The 17,767-nt window shown below is 51.3% G+C and overlaps 6 protein-coding genes across 6 annotated transcripts; 3 read left to right on the forward strand and 3 right to left on the reverse strand.

Moving 5' to 3' along the window:
• Positions 1–249: 249 nt before the first annotated feature.
• CTRU02_201424 (ABC-type nitrate sulfonate bicarbonate transport systems periplasmic components-like protein) lies at positions 250–1,216 on the reverse strand (the record flags this gene model as incomplete). Its single annotated transcript, XM_036733714.1, has 2 exons — positions 250–887; positions 952–1,216. 2 exons carry the CDS (start codon positions 1,214–1,216, stop codon positions 250–252), a joined length of 903 nt encoding a protein of 300 aa, XP_036574566.1.
• A 1,206-nt stretch (positions 1,217–2,422) lies between these two features.
• Positions 2,423–3,739, forward strand: CTRU02_201426 (intradiol ring-cleavage dioxygenase-like protein (extracellular dioxygenase); the record flags this gene model as incomplete). Its single annotated transcript, XM_036733716.1, has 5 exons — positions 2,423–2,649; positions 2,707–2,855; positions 2,908–3,050; positions 3,103–3,271; positions 3,327–3,739. The coding sequence occupies 5 exons, from the start codon at positions 2,423–2,425 to the stop codon at positions 3,737–3,739; spliced, it is 1,101 nt and encodes a 366-aa protein (XP_036574567.1).
• Positions 3,740–5,260: 1,521 nt separating this feature from the next.
• CTRU02_201427 (alpha-l-fucosidase) lies at positions 5,261–7,717 on the forward strand (the record flags this gene model as incomplete). The annotated part of the gene is made up of 2 exons (XM_036733717.1): positions 5,261–5,963; positions 6,030–7,717. The coding sequence occupies 2 exons, from the start codon at positions 5,261–5,263 to the stop codon at positions 7,715–7,717; spliced, it is 2,391 nt and encodes a 796-aa protein (XP_036574568.1).
• A 1,237-nt stretch (positions 7,718–8,954) lies between these two features.
• On the reverse strand, positions 8,955–10,005 carry CTRU02_201428 (uncharacterized protein; the record flags this gene model as incomplete). Its single annotated transcript, XM_036733718.1, has 2 exons — positions 8,955–9,776; positions 9,940–10,005. The coding sequence occupies 2 exons, from the start codon at positions 10,003–10,005 to the stop codon at positions 8,955–8,957; spliced, it is 888 nt and encodes a 295-aa protein (XP_036574569.1).
• A 2,136-nt stretch (positions 10,006–12,141) lies between these two features.
• On the forward strand, positions 12,142–14,169 carry CTRU02_201429 (heterokaryon incompatibility protein; the record flags this gene model as incomplete). Its single annotated transcript, XM_036733719.1, has 1 exon — positions 12,142–14,169. One exon carries the CDS (start codon positions 12,142–12,144, stop codon positions 14,167–14,169), a length of 2,028 nt encoding a protein of 675 aa, XP_036574570.1.
• Positions 14,170–14,923: 754 nt separating this feature from the next.
• CTRU02_201430 (C4-dicarboxylate transporter/malic acid transporter) lies at positions 14,924–16,285 on the reverse strand (the record flags this gene model as incomplete). Its single annotated transcript, XM_036733720.1, has 1 exon — positions 14,924–16,285. One exon carries the CDS (start codon positions 16,283–16,285, stop codon positions 14,924–14,926), a length of 1,362 nt encoding a protein of 453 aa, XP_036574571.1.
• Positions 16,286–17,767: the final 1,482 nt, after the last annotated feature.

Consider the following 17,767-nt stretch of genomic DNA (forward strand, 5'->3'; position numbering starts at 1 on the left):
TGGGACTTGCGAATGAATCACATGATGGGACTGGTAGATACCCTAGCATCAGTGTCATGAAGTACGTTTAGGAGTATGGCGATAATCAACCCTATCTTGGACCCATTTCTGCTGCATTCCCGACCATGTTCATGATTTTCATTCCGGTGAGAAAGTATTTACACAGCAGACAGAAGGCTAGGAGACGGGCTTGCGCAAAAGTAAAGGCGTTTTTGTACTCTTATATTCTATTATTTTCCACATGGCTTTTTAGTCCTTGACAACCATAGCATCCGGCTGTCTGCCCTTGCCTTCAACCAAAACACCAGCCTTCCTCAAGATATCGACGCAGTTGTTCACAACCTCGGGCTTGACGCCCTCAACACCATTGGTAAACTTGACAGTTTTGAGCCATTCCCTCGCATCAGCCTCAGAGTAGTCGAGGTGCGTGCTGATATACTTGACCGCCTCATCCTGGTTCTCGTTGAAATGCTTGACTCCCTTATCAAGCTTCTCAAACAAATCTTTGACTCGCGGGTCCAGCTTCTGGCCCTCCTTTGCAAGCTCCGTCGAGGCGACAATCTTCCAGCTGCTCCAGGGCGTGTAGATCTCACCGACGCGGCGGATCTCGCCAGAGTCGTAGTAGCGCTTAGACGTGAAGTGCTCCCACATGAAGAAGTCAGCGTCGCCAGAGTTGACGGCGTTGCGCAGGTTCTCAAAGTTGTTGAGGATGACGGTGTCCGAGAAGGGCTGGGGGTTAGAAGGCGACAGCCAGCCGTGTTGATCGGCAAGGACGAAGCCCATGATCTGGCTGCCGGAGCCAATGCGCGACACGCCGATCTTGCCGCCCTTGAGGGATTCCACGGAAGTGATCTCGGGGCGCTTGGCACCGGTTGAGATGGCCCAGCCTGGAACTTTTCGTCAGCAATCCGTGACCAAGGGGGCTTATCGTATGAGAACCAGATGACTTACAGAGGGGGGTGTCGACGTATGTGCCGACGAGACGGTATCCCCCGTCGCCAGGGGCGTCTTCCTTGCCCAGACCGGCAATCCAGCCTTCAGTCAGACCAATACCGATATCAATCTCTCCGCCACGGATGGCAGTAATCATGTGGCCGGTCCCAGAAGGGAAAGGAACCAAGGTGGCGTTGAGGCCGAAGTGCTGCTTTGCGAAATGGAGGGGCGTGGAGAAGTGCTCCGGCACGAAACCGATTCTGAGGCCCTGAGTAGATGCCATGTTGTATAGAATTAGATTTACCACGCGGGTAAGCAGCAGTGAATAATACGAATGAGAAGGCGACACGATGGTTGTGAAGCAGGTTACTTTGCGCCGGCCGGGTGAAGGACTTGAAGAATTGCTCTCACGGTTGCTGCTACGTTGGATGACTGGAGGTGGTGGTGGTGTGCGGGGTATTTTAGGCGTTTCCGCAGGTCAATGTCGCAACCACCACAAGCCGGAATTACAGTATGATGGAGTCAATCGACTACAGCCCAGTTCCTTGAGCTCCCGCCGCTAACAGCTACCTCTTGGTTCTGAGGCTTTAAGCTGCCCCTCGCGCTAAAACTGTCCCTGAACCCTAACATCGGCCTTTGTTCCACTATTTGTCCCTATGGTAGTGTACTGCCGGGCTCCGCGGGGCCTAATGGTGGGGCTACCGATTCGGCTCTTGTGTTCTCTCGCCGATCACATCGCCTCGCGATCCAAGTTAAGAAGTCTCCGTTGAATAGCTAACTTTGGCTTTTTAATTCTGATCATGATTCGGACCGAAGCTAATGTAGACAGGTTTCTTAAGTGTCGTATGTTATACCTTTGTTGCTTCGGTGCAACCGCGTTTGTCAGCCATTTTATGGAAGCGTCTCTGAAGAGAAATACTACGGGGGGTTTTGCTGTATAGGTAGAATCCGGTAATAAAATGTTGCGAATACACATCTTTCTATAGGCCCAAGGTGATCAAAACTAAAGCCTTGATTTTCTAGTAAGCAGGAATCCGGTCATTATTGAGCCTGAAAATGGGAGGTGATATCTGCCTTCTGTTTCATATCATTGCGGCTAAATCTAGAGGTTGATTCCCTTGTCATCAAGTTACATAGAGCAGGTGCCGGCGTCGAATACTTTAGCCGCCAATGTCAAATCTCACCATTCGTGGGTGAATATACACCTCCCCGGGATTCTAACGTAGCAGTGGGAGGTTAACCAAATTAAAAGTCCGAAAGGCCCATGTTAGCCCTATATCGCAATAATTCGGCTCCCAATCATTTGTTTTCTTGTAAATACGCCATTAGGGATTGGCCCAGTCTAGATACATAATTATGATGTCGAGCACGCAGATGGAAACATATATCAGCAGCTTCGAAGCTCCTTTATAACACCGTAGGCATCTTGTTTCGCAAGTCTGGATACGACCCGCGATTCAACTTCAAGCTTATTCACCAGTAGTTTACAATGGCGCTTAAACTCATACTTCTTCAGTTACTGCTTGTGCCCTTGGGGCTGGCCCATCCTCACGGTGTTGAGGAGAGAGAGTTTCAGCACGCGGCCCAGCCATGGTATCGAAGATCTCTTGATCACTGTGCCGAGGCATTCTCAGAACCCGAGTTTGTGAAAAGAACCATCGAGCGCAGACACGAAGAGCTTCAACGACTTCGTCAGAAGAGGGGTATCGAAGACATGTAAGACAAACTCGGAAATGTGGCCCGAGAGCATGTACCTAAACCAAGAAAAACTAGTCCCATAATCCACGGCCGAGACTTCAACACGGTGCTCAGAACAGATCACCGCGTCAACAAACCTTACAACGAAAATACTCCGGCCTCCGAGTTGTTTGCGGGATCTGGCGCATGCATGCTTACTCCCGAGCAAACAGAGGGTCCTCTTTGTAAGAATCAATAAGGAAATATGCTGTACTTGATAGACTGACTGTGGAACAGATGTCAAGGGCGAAGAAGTCAGAAGAGAGTTGACCGAGGGTGAAGGTGGTGTCAAGATGACTATCGATATCCAGGTTGTCGACGTAAAGACGTGCAAGCCAATTACCAACGCTGCAGTCGACTTTTGGAGTGCAAACTCTACTGTAAGTCATTGTCCTGCCGGTGAGTGTAATTATATTTGCTAATATCAGATAGGGTGTGTACGGCGGTGTCCTCAATTACCCTGGCAATGGTAACCCCAACGACCTGTCTTTGATCAACACTACCACTCTACGTGGCATCCAATTCACCGACGTTGAGGGAATGGCAACTTTCGACACTGTTGTGCCTGGGCATTACGCAGGCCGAACTAACCACGTCCACGGTAAGAACCCGCTTCCCAGACCACAATTTCTTCACTTGCTAACAACTGGAAAAAGCAATTGCCCATCTCGGCGCAATCAAGCAACCCAACAACACCATCACGGGTGGAAAGGTAGCCCACATCGGCCAGATGTACTTCGACCAGAAGCTTCTCGATGAAGTTGAGAGGCTGCCTCCTTACTCAACCAACCATCAGGCTGTCACGAAGAACGCCCAGGACGCGTTGCTGGCGATGTCTTCCAACAATGATGACCCGGTCGTGCGCTATGTATTGGTTGGCAAGACTCTGGCCGACGGTATTTATGCCTGGATCCGTTTTGGTGTGGATTCAAACGCCAACCGCCCGCTGAACCCAGCAGCATGGATTGACGAGAAGGGAGGTCATCAGGGGAACCCCAACCCCGGTGGATCGCCTTTTCCTGGCTGGCCGTGGGGAAAGAACAAGAGGGAAAATGAAGAGGATTCCTGAGTTTTGAACTCCTGTGGAAGCTAAGTCTCTTCTGCAAACATCTGTACTGAGATGCCCGTACATTCTGGAGAAACTGCGGTGATATCAATTGAGTTCTTCGCCAATTTAAACTGCAGTTAACTTAGAATTGAAACGCCAACTGTGGTATCTGAAGTGAATATCTTGTATAAATCACACCAATCTGGTAAGGCACTACGCTCTAGGGATTCTGAATCATGCTTTCCTACTGAGCAGTCGAACCTCTTTTGAACATCGTGTCTGGCAATACCATGCTTGATCGAGGTGGATAACAAACCAGCAGAGTTATAACCAAACTCCTCGAGATCTGAAGAATGGGTTTCTTACGCTATCAGACCTATTTAGTTATACCCAAATCAATGCCTCCGTCACTGAATCTACTAGAAATACCCAACTTGACATGTTTATTAACTACAAGCCGGAATTCCGGAATCAAATAAAACTAGCTATGTATTTGCATGTATTTTTTCAGATTAATAGACAAAATTGCGGCATGAAGAGTGAAAGCGGATATGATAGAGCCTCATGCGTCCTTACCTGTCCTCCACAATACCACGCAGCAGCAACTACCAGTTTTGAAACAATAAGCGGCAAGAAAAGATGTATAAAACTGTGCTCCTCGAGCACATTTGATTTCATGTATTCTTTAATATTTGAGAATCTCAAACCTTAGACTGTGTAACTAATGTGCGGAAATATCGTTACCGATTCGAAGAGGCGTTTAACTAGATGTCGCTATTAACAGTAACGCATTTGCTGTTAGGTAAAAGACAAAAGTTTGGACATCTGATTTTACTGAAAGCTATATATTTGTTCGAGAGCACATCTGTCTTTTCAAAAGTAAGCATCGAAGGTTACAAGCCAGGAGCATTATTGCGATGTGCTGGGCTGGGCTTTCCCCTTATAAGAACCTGGAAGTGTCGCAAAGACCATTGCCTAATTTTCCACCATTAACAGTATGAAGAAGGCTGGATGCTTATTCTTTTGAAGCTCAAGCATCACCATACCTTTCAAAGCATATCCCCCATCTCGATGTGCAAACAGTATGCATATGTGAGGGAAATTGCGAAAGCGGACATCACAAAAGCCCGAAGAGGAGAAGTCAGCAAGGATCAATAATGCCTTATCGGATAGATTTAACATACGAGCTGCAAGTATCTGATTTGCGCGTGGTTGCGGGGAAGCTCGGCATTCCCTGAGGAGTTTCGCCTCCGTAATCGAAAGAGGAAAGAGGTGAGAGTTGCCTGCTATTTCAATCTGCCAAGACGAGGAGATGACATGCAGGTGTGGCACGGTGAAATTCGTTCGCTCATTGAGTCTAATGATACCCCGAGCTCCTTCTACTACACCAGCGTTGTAGCTTAAACGTTTATAGTTTTGGCGGTAATGTAAAAGTCTTTAAATGACATAGGATCCCCTGGTTCAAGTGCAAGTTTAAATGGTGTTTTCCCATTCTTAACAGCCTAATAACTACGCGAGAACGATTCGACGTTTACGGTCAACATGAATTTGTTCTCTGTAGTCGCGATTCTGCTTTTTGCGGACTTTAAAGGCGTCTCTGCTGCGTCTGAAGCATCGCACACTCTATGGTACTCTCACCCTGCACTCCGAGACTTTTATGAAGGCATCCCAGTCGGGAACGGCCGCTTGGGTGCTACGATCCATGGATATCCCGACAAAGAGCTCATACGTCTCAATGAAGAATCTATCTGGAGCGGGGGGCCGATGGAAAAGATCCCTCCAGGGGCGAGAGATGCTCTTGAACCACTGCGACAACAGATCCTCGATGGACGCTTAACAGAGGCCGACAAGAACTGGGTCGCTAACTTCACGCCGGAATATGATGACATGCGACGATACCAGCCAGCGGGAGAGCTTCGAATTGACTTTAATCACACCTTCAATAACACATCGGATTACAGACATTCTCTGGACATATCCACTGGGCTGGCGTCACTGAGTTACGGGTTTGAAGGTGTGCGGTATACAAGGGAGGCGTTGGGAAACTTTCCAAAGAATGTGCTGGTTTTCAAACTCGCTGCCAACAAATCTGAATCCCTAAACTTTGATATCGCCTTAACTAGGAACGTGAACGTAACTGCCTTGGACGTGGACGCAACCGATGGAATCCTCAGGTTGGATGGAACAGGAGAGGAAGACGACACGTATCGCTATGTTTCGAAGGCGCGCATTTTGCTATCTGGAGGTAACCTTTTGCCATTCAGCAGCGTATAAAACAAGCGTATTCTGTACTGATGAATCTCGGTCTCAGATATTGGAACAATCAGCTCAAACGGCACGGCTTTGAGCGTTAGAGCTGCCAACGAGGTCTTCGTCATTTACACAGTGGAGACGGCATTTAAACACTCTTGTGCCACAGCAGACAACTTGGAAGCAATCGTGGATAGCCGTTTATCCGTAGCCGTCCAGGCCGGATACGAAGCCCTGTCCAAGGAGGCGATTCAAGACTACAAAAAGTACTACGATCGCTCCTCCATCGACCTTGGCACGTCGGACGAAATAGGCTCCAAGAGCACCATATCCCGCCTCGAGAACTGGAAACGCGGCAGCAACATTACCACAGATCCCGAAATGATGGCTCTCCAGTTCAACTACGGGAAATACCTCCTCATACAATCTTCCCGTCCGGGCACACTGCCAGCAAATCTCCAGGGCATTTGGAACAGAGACTTCCGGCCCCCCTGGGACAGCAAGTTCACCATCAACATAAACCTCGAGATGAACTACTGGCTCGCTCAACCCCTCGATCTGCCAGAGATCTCAGAGCCAGTCGTCGACTTCGTCGACCGCATGGCCGTGACAGGCAGCGAGGTGGCCAAGGGCATGTATGGCAGCGAAGGCTGGTGCTGCCACCACAACACCGACATCACGGGCGACTGCACGCCGTTCCACGCAATCACCATCGCGGCCCCTTACCCCCTCGGCGGTGCGTGGCTGGCGTTCGAGGCTATCGAGCACTTTCGCTTCACGGGCGACAAGGCCTACGCGCGGGACCGCGTCTTGCCCCTCCTCCGGGGTGCCATGGACTTCATCTACAGCTGGGCCACCGAGCGCGACGGGTGGTGGATTACGAACCCTAGCTGTTCGCCCGAGCACTCGTATTACATCCCGGAAAACATGACGGTGGCAGGCGAAACCACGGGCATCGATGCGGGGGCCATGAACGACCGCGCCATCATGTGGGAAATCATGTCGGGCTTCGTCGAGATCTCAAAAGCCTTGGGTTCCACGGAGGGCGTCGAAAAAGCCACGGAGTTCCGTGATAAAATCCAGCCGCCTCAAGCAGGCTCATACGGACAGTTGCTCGAGTATTCCAGAGAGTACAGGGAGAACCAGCCCGGTCACCGTCACTTTTCGCCCTTGGTCTGCGTGCAACCCGGCACATGGGTGACGCCGCTCACGACGCCAGATTACGCAGACATGGCTTACAAGCTTCTGCGGCACCGCATGGATAACGGGGGAGGAGGCAATAGCTGGGCGGTCACCTGGGCAAGTCTCTTACACGCCCGGCTGTTCGACGCCAGCAACGCGCTTAAATACGCCATGGAGCTGATTTCGCGCTGGGTGCATAACAATTTGATGAGTCGGAACGGAAGTTACTTCCAGATTGACGGGAACTCGGGCTTCACTGCGGCAATCATCGAGATGCTATTGCAGAGTCATGCGGGCGTCGTTCACCTCGGCCCAGCGATTCCTCCCAAAGGTCAGGGTTTGTCAAGCGGAAGCTTTCGAGGCTGGGTAGCTCGTGGGGGGTTCAAAATCGACATGGCGTGGCGAGACGGTGTTGTTACCGGAGCCGAGATTACATCGCTTCTGGGCAACCCTCTCAAAGTGAGAGTAGGGGGCGGACTTGCTTTTGCAGTCAATGGAGCAGAACGTCGTACGGCTAGTGACGAGATCCCTACGGAAGTCGGTGGAAAGATTATCATATCCGTGTAGTAGATGAGCAAGGGAGATGTGCTTATAGAACCCCTACCTAAACATTGGCAGCAGCGTGCTCCTGGCCTATTTGGAGAAGCAAGTCCATTTCGTTCTGAATGCTGTATCAAAAACATCGCCCCACGCCGACATTTTGTGTCTTTACTTGTCGAACAGATCATTGAACAGTTGCATCAAAGATGCAGTGAGATAGAGTAGATTCGATGATGAGACTAGACCATTTGATCGGCGTTATAGCGGCATGGTAGGAGCCGAGGAAAGCAGACTAAGGTCGCTGGGGTCTACCCGGGCATGCATGTGCCGTGTTAGCAGGGCCTCCTTTCGAAGACCATAAGGCTTATTGGCCCAACGTTCTACCCACATACAACAAATCAACTGTGAAGACTTCATGATTGACCTTGAAATCTTTTATAGACAAATTTATGCTGACAACGCTACTATACTAGCCCAATCCTGAGGGATGACAGTCAGCGAAGCTATTTACATTACATCATTATTGTTGTGGTGGTACAATTACTCAAGCACAGCAAGCCCATAGCACTCGATGCACGACTTTGCCGGGTGCTCGCCGGTCGCCAGAGAGCCGTGCCAGTCGGAACATACAAAACGTGCAAGGCGGTGTTCCCTACGGATTGCAATGGCCACCTTGCATCAGGGGTGCTTAAATGCGGCAGCAGCATGGCCTTGTCAGTTGTTGCCCTTATTTATGAAGGTCCATGCAGTCAGCCGGTACTGAGCCTCTAAATACACTCTTTCGAGGTATTGGTGGGGAAAATCAATTATGCGGTGATCAAAAGGTTGTCCTTGCGAGAGGAGCCTTCTCCGAAACGTGGCAGCAAGATGCTTCACGTTTATCGTGGAGCAACATTGCCAGTGCCAGTTGCCGGGTGACTTGAGGCGTACCGCGCAGCAACGCCAGAGAGGATGTGTCACTGCAGGCGAGCTCAGCAGACTGATTGACGATGACTGCGCGTGCACTTCGGAATCGAATCGAGTAGGATTGCTCACAGTACATCGCTGATTAGGCGAGTAGTAATGCGGAGCCACGACCCCGGCGCCGTTTGCTGCTCAGGGATTTGGACTTCCGAACGGCTCGGGGCAAAAGCTGCTGGCTTGTCACATTAGGTGGAAAGCTGCATGATCCAGGCAGAGTCGCCAGGATAGCCGCATGAGAAGGTTGGCAAGACAGCCGTCGAGTATTCCGAATGAAATAACGGAACGATTGTGACTCTTCGCATCACCGGTGGTCAAGTGCGCGAAAGACGGTTGTGTTTTTGACAAAGCATTCATCATCTTGGGTACGACACCCAAGAGAAATGCGGGCTGTGCGTTCATCTCCGTAGCCCTGCATGTCAGCGATGATTCGGGCGGCGGCGTTGCAAGACATTTCGTGCGGGGACGCAGCGGGCGGACGATGTGATTCGGTCCGGCGAGGGGGCGTCTGACTTCTCCGCTCATAGAAATGAGGATTTCTGCCGGGCTCTGGAATCGTTTGTGTAGGCGGAGGCGGCTGACTTGACCGGTTAAGACTAGCATTGGCCAGCATGGTGAGCTTATCCAGCGGCGAGTTCTGCTGGACGTCCGGTGTGGGGGTCAGAGTGAGCACGGGCGGAAGAGTATCACCAAATTTTCTCTTGGCGTTATTTGAATCGCCCTCTGGTTCAGATGAGAACCTCGTGTTACTGAAATGTTCCTGGAGCGGCGGAAGCTGTGTTGGCGATGGCTCGAGAACAACAGGGGTGTTCAAGATGGGAGGAAGAGTTGCCGGGAGAGGCGCCACAGGCGAGCCTTTGCTATCGTCTTCAAAGGACCTCAAATATGCCTCGACCTGTTCGCCAGAAACGCCTCTGCTTGCCAGCAAAGCTTTTAAGCGAGCATTCTCAATTGATACGTCGCGAGCGGCTTTCTGCATTTGCACCGAAGCCTCGATGCCCCGTTTCTCGTACTCCTGGACCTTTCGCTGAAGCTCGTCGACGAACTCCTTGTGTCGGGCGCGAGACCGACGCTGATTGTCACGGATTCGTATCGCGTTGGCTGATTTGTCTGTCTGGAGCTGTTCCTCGAAGAAGTCAGCGAGAGAGCAAGAAGAAAAGAACAAGAAGAAGTTTAGAAAAAGAAAGAAAGAAAAAATAAACAAAACAAAAATCAAGCCAAAGGGGAGGTTATCCATAACACACAATTGGAGATGAAGCAGTAGGGATGGTAGTGGTGACATGACTTACCCGTCCTCGCTTGGCCTTTTTGGCCTGGGGGCCAAAGAGGTCCTGGTAGTCTTGCTCCGACGACATTTAGTCGAGTCCGTTGGTTTCCTAGACCGTCCGAGATTCCCGGGAGAGGATAGAGGCGTCGACAAACATTCGCAGGGCGGTGAGGGCAGAAAAGCCTGGAAGAGAAGAGAGGAAAAGGCCTGCCAGGTTTTTGCTGGTGGTTGGTGGTGACAAACAAGTGAAAAAGCAAACGTGAATCTGGGTCGATGACTAATCTCGTTAATCGGCCAATTCGCCAGGGCCAGTCTGATTTTTTTTTTCGCGCTAAAGGAACCCTGTCAAATCAGAATTCACGGAGCTGTGTCCGCAGTGGAGACCGAGCTCCATCACTCAAAACATGGCACATTCAGCTTTGTACAGGGACACACACACGTTCTCTGAGCGTCACTGTAGGTAATTGGTTGTGAGACATGGCTTGGCTGCTCACGTTCGAAATCGTGTCAAGGCAACGAACGCTTGGGGAGGGGATGGAGGTATCCGTGAGGTACTCCTCATATAAGAGTTTATTCATCAGCCACAATCCAGATATTGGTGTACTGCAATTTTTCTGTGTCTGCCGAAATGGTTTGGCTAATTGACCCCTAACCTCTATTTCGTATTCTCCTCAGCGAGTGAGCGGCTGAGTGACTGACTGAGTGACTGAATGAGTGACCGAATGTGTGTAAGAATGTGTCACTCGAGGCTCTGGTTGGACTCAAAAAAAACACACACGGCCCACATTGTATCCATGACGGTGTGGCTACTACTATCTATGGGTGTGTGGTATCCACGCGGATGCACGCCAAGTTGCAAGGATACATCGCGGGGAATCAAGGGTCTCTCACCATCTGTATGTGGGACTGATTTAGATGGTCATCACATCGTTTGAGTCTTGGAATGGAATGAACTAAGGCACCAGATCAGGCTGTTAGGGAACCCCGATTGAATTAGGCGGCTTTTCTTCTTGTGTAATCAGGATCAATTCATCCCTCCCCATATCCATATCCCTAGAAAACCTCCCTCGACTGTACAGGATGCATAGTCTAAAGGTTGAATTCTGAGCCCATCCGCATCGTCAAGATGGACATGACGAAAATTACGGAAAGACACATCCAAGAGATGCATTTTCCATTTTGATCAATTTCCTCTGGATACTAGTCATTTATTTTCCGAAATCACTTTTCCTCCTAGTCGGACAGCTTTCGGGGATAAGATGCCTGCCGGAGGAGGTTAGCAGACTTTGTGATCTCGGCTTGGTTTGAGACAGGAGGCCATTCAACAGGATCCACGAAAGCCATCGAAATAAAGGTCTCACTCTACCACAGAAGCCAAAACATGCTCCTTAGCGCAACCGTCCCGAAGGAGACGTCTCCGAGGCCAATCAGGGTTCCTTCAGGCGCTTCAGTTTGGCGTCAGCCACTATTCTTTAACTTAAGAGTCGTAAATACCACTCCTACTCCCTTAGGAAGCGCCTCTTGAGGGTATTAACCTCTTTGCCCTATCAAGTTATTTGGTTGGCATCGATCAGTATATAAACGTGGTTACTAGTATGCAATCGGAACCTGTGCAGCGATGGGCATGGGCTGTCTTGCTTGACAGCTAATCCGCCGGCGGCTCGGCGGCTCGGCGACTCGGCGACGCGGCGAGACGGCGAGACGGAGACAGCATTTAGTAGACAGAATGCTCAGCTGTGAGATCATTACCGCACATGGAATTTTTGATGGGTTTTCTCAGAGTGGTATAGTACATTCGGAGTGTGCTATTTTCAAAAGTGAGGGCATTTAGGCGTGAAATGTGGAAATGTCGGCAGAAGTCCCAAAAAAAAAAAAAAAAAAAAAAAAAAAAAAGGAGAAAAAATAATAATTATAAGCAATTGCAATTGTAACGACAGATGGTTATAAATGCGTTGACCAGTACAGAGACCCAGTTATGATCTGGCTTACTAGTACGAGCTGTTGACAGCTGCAGTAGCGTATTCAATAGTTTTCAATTTCTCACCAAATCAGGAAACCAAATCAGGAAACCAAATCTGCCCACCTGGCAAACACCCATGTCCAGTATCAGAACAGGATGCCCAACGTACTTTAAAAGAACGACCTCGCACCTGTGAACACCCACTGAAACCCACGCAAGGACATTTCTTCCCTAGACCATCTCCGCTTGTCCAACACGGCAACCATGTCTTCCGTGCCGAATACGTCGGAGCCGCATAGCCCTGTCCCCTTCACGTACGATGATGGCCGGGCAACCCTGCCTTCTGCATCAACGCACATCAGACTGCTAGAACTCTATCCATCTGGAACTAACCCTGTATCTGCGTCTGCGTCTGCGTCTGCGTCTGAATCCGCATTAGATGAAGACAACAATGATGATTCCCACTACTCGAGCCCGCTCGTATGCGACATTTCAACCACTCCGATTGCCAACCCGCGGCTCTTCCAGGCGTTGTCGTACACCTGGGGTCCACCTGATAAAACTCACACCATTGAAATCGCGGGGACACATCTTGGTATCACGGCCTCGCTGGACACGGCTTTGCGACATCTTCGTCGGAAGAATGAGTCTGTAACTCTTTGGATAGACCAGATATGCATAAACCAGGATGACGGTGCAGAGAAGACAGAGCAGGTGCCGCTGATGACCCAGATCTATAGCAAAGCGCAGCAAGTCCTCGTTTGGCTGGGTCCGGCACAGGACGACTCTGACGCTCTCATGGACTGCTGGGAGGAGATTGGTCTGGGGGCGCGCGAGCTCGATATTGAAGGATATCTCACCCGGGAGCGTCTTCCACTGTTGCGCCCTCTCATAGAGAATCGCAACCCGGAAGACGAAGTGACAAAGCAGTTTCAGGCCCTGATCGCAAAGGCTATGCCCCTATTTACGTCCCTTTTGGAGGCCATGTTGGCTTGGAACAAACGGCCCTGGTTCCAGCGGGTCTGGATCATACAAGAGCTAGCACTTTGTCATAATACCGTGTTCGTGTGCGGTTCAAAGATCGTAGACGTCGATCTCTTCCTCCTGGGAGGGCTGATATTTGACAATTGCCTGGGCAGGGTTGCCGAAGAAAACGGCTTGATGGACCAGAAGCACCTCCTTCTCGAGGCTCAGGATCGTCGCGTGGGCCCATTGCTAGCCGTTCGACGTAGGAGGCGTAACTTTGTCAAAGGCGCAGGACCTGGCGACGACCTCTTCCATGTCATGAGGAAAACATACGTTAATGGCTGCGCGCGTGCGACCCTGCCGAGAGACAGGATCTACGGCCTGCTCAGCATCGCTACCGACGGGGACCGCCTTGGCATAGTGCCAAACTACAAACGCCCAGACTGCCATCCCACATTCGTCGAGGCAGCCCGCGCCTTAATCAGGGCGGGCCGCGTGGAAGTGCTATCCTTCTCGCAGTCCCCCAAAGACATCGAGGGTTTGCCTTCGTGGGTCCCTGACTGGCGGCCGGACCTGGCTAACTCGTACACCGCCATATATGACGACGCGGAGAAGTTCCTCAACTCTGCGTCAGGCGACAGCACTGTCGAGATCGTGCACACTGACGACCCGGCTGTGCTTGGAATTCGCGGTCACGCAGTTGACATCATCGAAGAAACAGGCGACGTGTGGGAGTGGGAGGCAGGCCACGAGCCCCGCGCCCGGCATTTGCAGACGATCAAGGCGTTTTGCGAGAAATCAGCGGGAAAGGCCTTGTCCCATAGAATCTACCAGAGTAGTCAAAGACAGAGTGAATCGGTTTGGCGCGTACCCGTGGGTGACCTCTATTGGACCCGAACGTCAACGTACCACAGAGTCGTCGAGGCCGACAAGAGCGACTACGAGGACTGCGTAAACGTGCTAAAGACGCTGGGCGAGTACGAGCAACTAACACCAGAACAACGCGAGCAGCGTTTACGAGAGTTCCACATCCAAATGCCCGGGCAGGCCAACTACAGCGAGAATATGGACAAGATGTCAGGCAAGCGGCCCTTTGCCACGCGGCAGAAGGGCTGCGTGGGCCTGGGACCAGCCGATGCACGTCCGGGCGATGTCGTGGTGATACTTCTCGGTTCTCGGATACCGTATGTTCTGAGACCGTCTGGAGATGGGACGAGTGAGCGGGAGAGAACGTATTGTTTCGTCGGAGAAGCGTACTGCGACGGTATCATGGATGGTGAAGTATTCTTGACTAAGCGGGCACAGGACACATTCTACATTGTCTGAGTCTAGCAGTGGCAAGTAAGAAGTCGTCTGAGAGCGGTGATGCAGCAAGGTAGAGAGTGTGTTTTAACGGGGGGGGGGGGGGGGGGAATGATATTTGTATTTCATGCATCTTCTCCCTAGTATTTCCTCTAAAGGTAGGCCTGTTCAGCCCGTCTAATCATATTGCCTCCCTGTCACTTTTGCCAGTCTATGTTCGTGCCAGAATCCCCAGTACTTCTTCTAATGATCGATATGAGTCCCCATCCCATTGCAATTTGCATTGTAGCTACGAAAAAGATTGTAAAGACCGTATAGTGTAGTCAAAAAAAAAAAAAAAAAAAAAAGAGAAAAGTCCAATTTGGAAAAAAAGCCAGCGCGCGCTTTCTTGTCGTTCACGCTGGAATATGCTCCTAAAAAATGAAGTAACCACATACACACCCACACACACACACTTGATTAAAACGCCACGTTGCTCGTGGCCCAGAGCGGAAATAATTTTGCCCTTTCCCAAAAACCATCTCAGAGTCGGTTTCTGACGCTATGAACATTGCAAGCATGAACAGTGAGCCAACCCCGGCCCACGACTGCGCAGGCACAACATCCGTGGATCCGTGCCGCGGTAATCCTGGTACAACCAAACACCATTTTTTCCTTTCTTTTTTTTTTTTTTTCCCCCCAACTTCGTTTCCTCGGTAAAGTGCTCTGTTGGGAGAAGCACCCACCACAGATGGTTGACTACACACCACCGTTTCCCTAGGAGGAAATTTTAGGCTTTTTAGTGGTCGTTGTAGTCCTCGTCCCTCATCGTGTACATGATGTCTTGGACGACGACTGCCCTGACATGGTGGTAGAGGACGAAGAAATAAGTGCCGAGGAGGACAAGGCTCATGGCGGTGGCAAACCACAGCACGGCTTCGTTCTGGAGTTGGTTGCCGATGGAAATTGTCGCGAGCGTGAAACCAGTGTTGGGGAAGACCATGGCCCACCAACCCAAGTGGAAGTAGACTGGCGGCGAAGAGACGACTGCGATGATGGCAATGCCGAACCACCAGGCGGCAAGCGCCCAGAGGAAGATGGCGCTCATGAGAGCAATGGTCCTGATGATGCCAACGTCGATGAGGATTCCGTTGTGGTCGGGGTCGAGGTTGTTGGGGAGGCCGTTTGCCATGCCGATGAGAGCAAGGGCGGTGAAGGCCGGGGGGCCAACGTTCATGAACAGGCCGGGGCGATGTTCGCGGTTAGGCAGGCCCGCGGACATGAGACGGCCGACCATGTGTGCGTACATGAGGACGGCAACGGACAGTCCCAGACCCTGGCAGGTGAGGCCGGCGACGACGATGGGCACGGCGGCGATCTCCGGTTGAGTGTCGGCGATGACGGAGGCGATGGTACCCGAAAGCATGATGGGGAAGATGGGCAGGATCCATGTCGGCATCATGGTCTGCAGGCCGAAGCTGTGATAGGCGAAGACGAAGCTGTACTGGCCAATGGCCAACATGAGAGTGACGATGACATAGCCCCAGAAGGCGACCTGGATGGCCCAGACGAGCGTCTCGTCGTTCTCGGGGATGGCGTATCGGTTTGTGCTCGTGATGAGCGTCGCGACGGACAGGAAGAACGTGGGGAAGAAGAAGCCTTCTCTCTCGTGGGTTATCGACTTCTTCATGTCGCCGGGGTACAGGAAGAATCTCGCCAGCATTGCCGAGCAGACCAGGACGAAGAGGATGATGTTGATGACATAAACGACGGTGCCGATTTGCCTCAGACCGGTGAACTGGTGCGGCTGGGCGAAGATGAGCAGCGAGAGACCGCCCGTGCTCATCGTGAGGGTGAACCACGCCCATGTGAAGTGGTGCAGGCGCTGCTTGAAGGCCATCCGCGGCCGGTTGGGGTCGTTGATGTCGATGTGGCCATGCTCACCGTCTGCGTGAGCCGCTGGTGTGACGCCCCTCTCGACAACAGGTGTGATGGATGTGTTGTAGCCGTCCTTCTCGTTGGCCTTGCCCTTGTCGAATTGGAGGTCCAGTGGTGCCAGCTTGGGAGAGTTTGGCCTTGATGTTTGCCATTCCACCGAGTTCTTGCGCGTCGACACCTCAGACTCAGTCCACGCCGAGTGGCCCGGATCCTTTCGATCCATGGTGAATGTGTGTAATATGTGATTTTTGTTTTTTTGTGACTTTTACTTTTTTGGGGGGAGGGGTGATTTCCCGGAGAGGCGTTTTACGATGGTGGATGCTCGCTCGCAGTGGATATCAAATCGGACCGGATCGAAGCAAGATTCTCGCAGAGAATAAGTCGTTCGCTCGAGAGTGACTGTCGGGGTCGTCTGAGAAACAAGACCCAACCAAACCGGGGAAGGGGGTAAGGCTTCTTTATGATGTTTGTGTGGGGGATGTAAATGCCAACAGAAATGCACCAATGAAGAAATGAAAAAAAAAAAAAAAAAGACTTGCTGTCGCTGAACAAGGGGATTCCGGCTCCGGTGGACTAAGTGTAAGATTAGTGGTCTTGGACGAGATGATATATCTCGGTGACTCGGGCAACCCAAGTGTAGGGAAAAATCAGACTAAGCAGGGCCTTTCTTAGAATAGTTACAATCGACCTGGGTTGCTAAAACAGGGTATCAGTCCGGTGGAGCCAGTCCGTCTGTGAGAGACGCACATTAGGGGGGGAGGGAGAGAAAGAGAGAGCAAAACAAAAATACACCAAGTGTGTGCGTATGAGACGAGACAGGTCCGGTAGATGGAGTTACGTGGTTGTGGCCACCCTTGTTTGAGGGCCGGGGGTGGAGGCTCAACTGGAGCAAAGCTCAACTCTGTTCTTCTTCGTCCATGTGTGTGAGGGTGTGTGTATGTGTGTGTGTGTGTGAGTGTCCCCCAGGTGTTTGTAGAATCCACCTTTGCGACAACCATCTTCTGTGCGCACGAGACAGAAGTATCCCCTCCAGGCACCATATTTGGACTGAAGCAAGAGAAAAGTTAAGACGAGAGATTCGCGTCACGGCAAACATACATACACACCGAGGGCTGATGGTTTGGGCCATCCGTGGTATGAGATAGAAAGAAAGATGAGTGGAAAAGGGGACCCACTCCTATGAATATCCAATGCGCCGGCGATACACGTTCGACAGTATCATATGGTTACGTTGGCCTGGTGGCCGTGAGTTGATACACTGATGTGTGTACCTACATGTCCGGTTGAGGCTCTTTGAGTAGAACGTGGTCTAGTGTTTGGGTGGCGGCTCAAGAAAGACACCCCCACGGGCTTGCACGGGGGACCCAGTTGGGCGAAAACCGTTCGCCAGAAAAGGAAAGGGATCGAGGCCAAGGATTGGCTGTCATGGGCCCGGTAGGCGGCAGATGCGGACAGGCAAGATGGTGGTTGAAGAACTAGTGAGGGCGTCTACCGTCTCAGCCCGTCAGGGTGTCTAGACATCTACGAGTGTTGGACGCAACAGATGCGGTAAGGGAAGTACACAGCCATGGGTGCAGGACTTGAAGACGGTGTCAAGGGGCAGTCCCATCAGTGTGATGTGATACAAGGCGTGAGGTATTTTGGGCCCGAGGGGTACTCCTTGATGGCTGCCGTCAGGGCCTTGGGCGAAGACAGCAGTTCGGGC

This window comes from Colletotrichum truncatum (genome assembly GCF_014235925.2).
Source record: "Colletotrichum truncatum strain CMES1059 chromosome Unknown Contig_0001, whole genome shotgun sequence".
Lineage (NCBI taxonomy): Eukaryota > Fungi > Ascomycota > Sordariomycetes > Glomerellales > Glomerellaceae > Colletotrichum > Colletotrichum truncatum.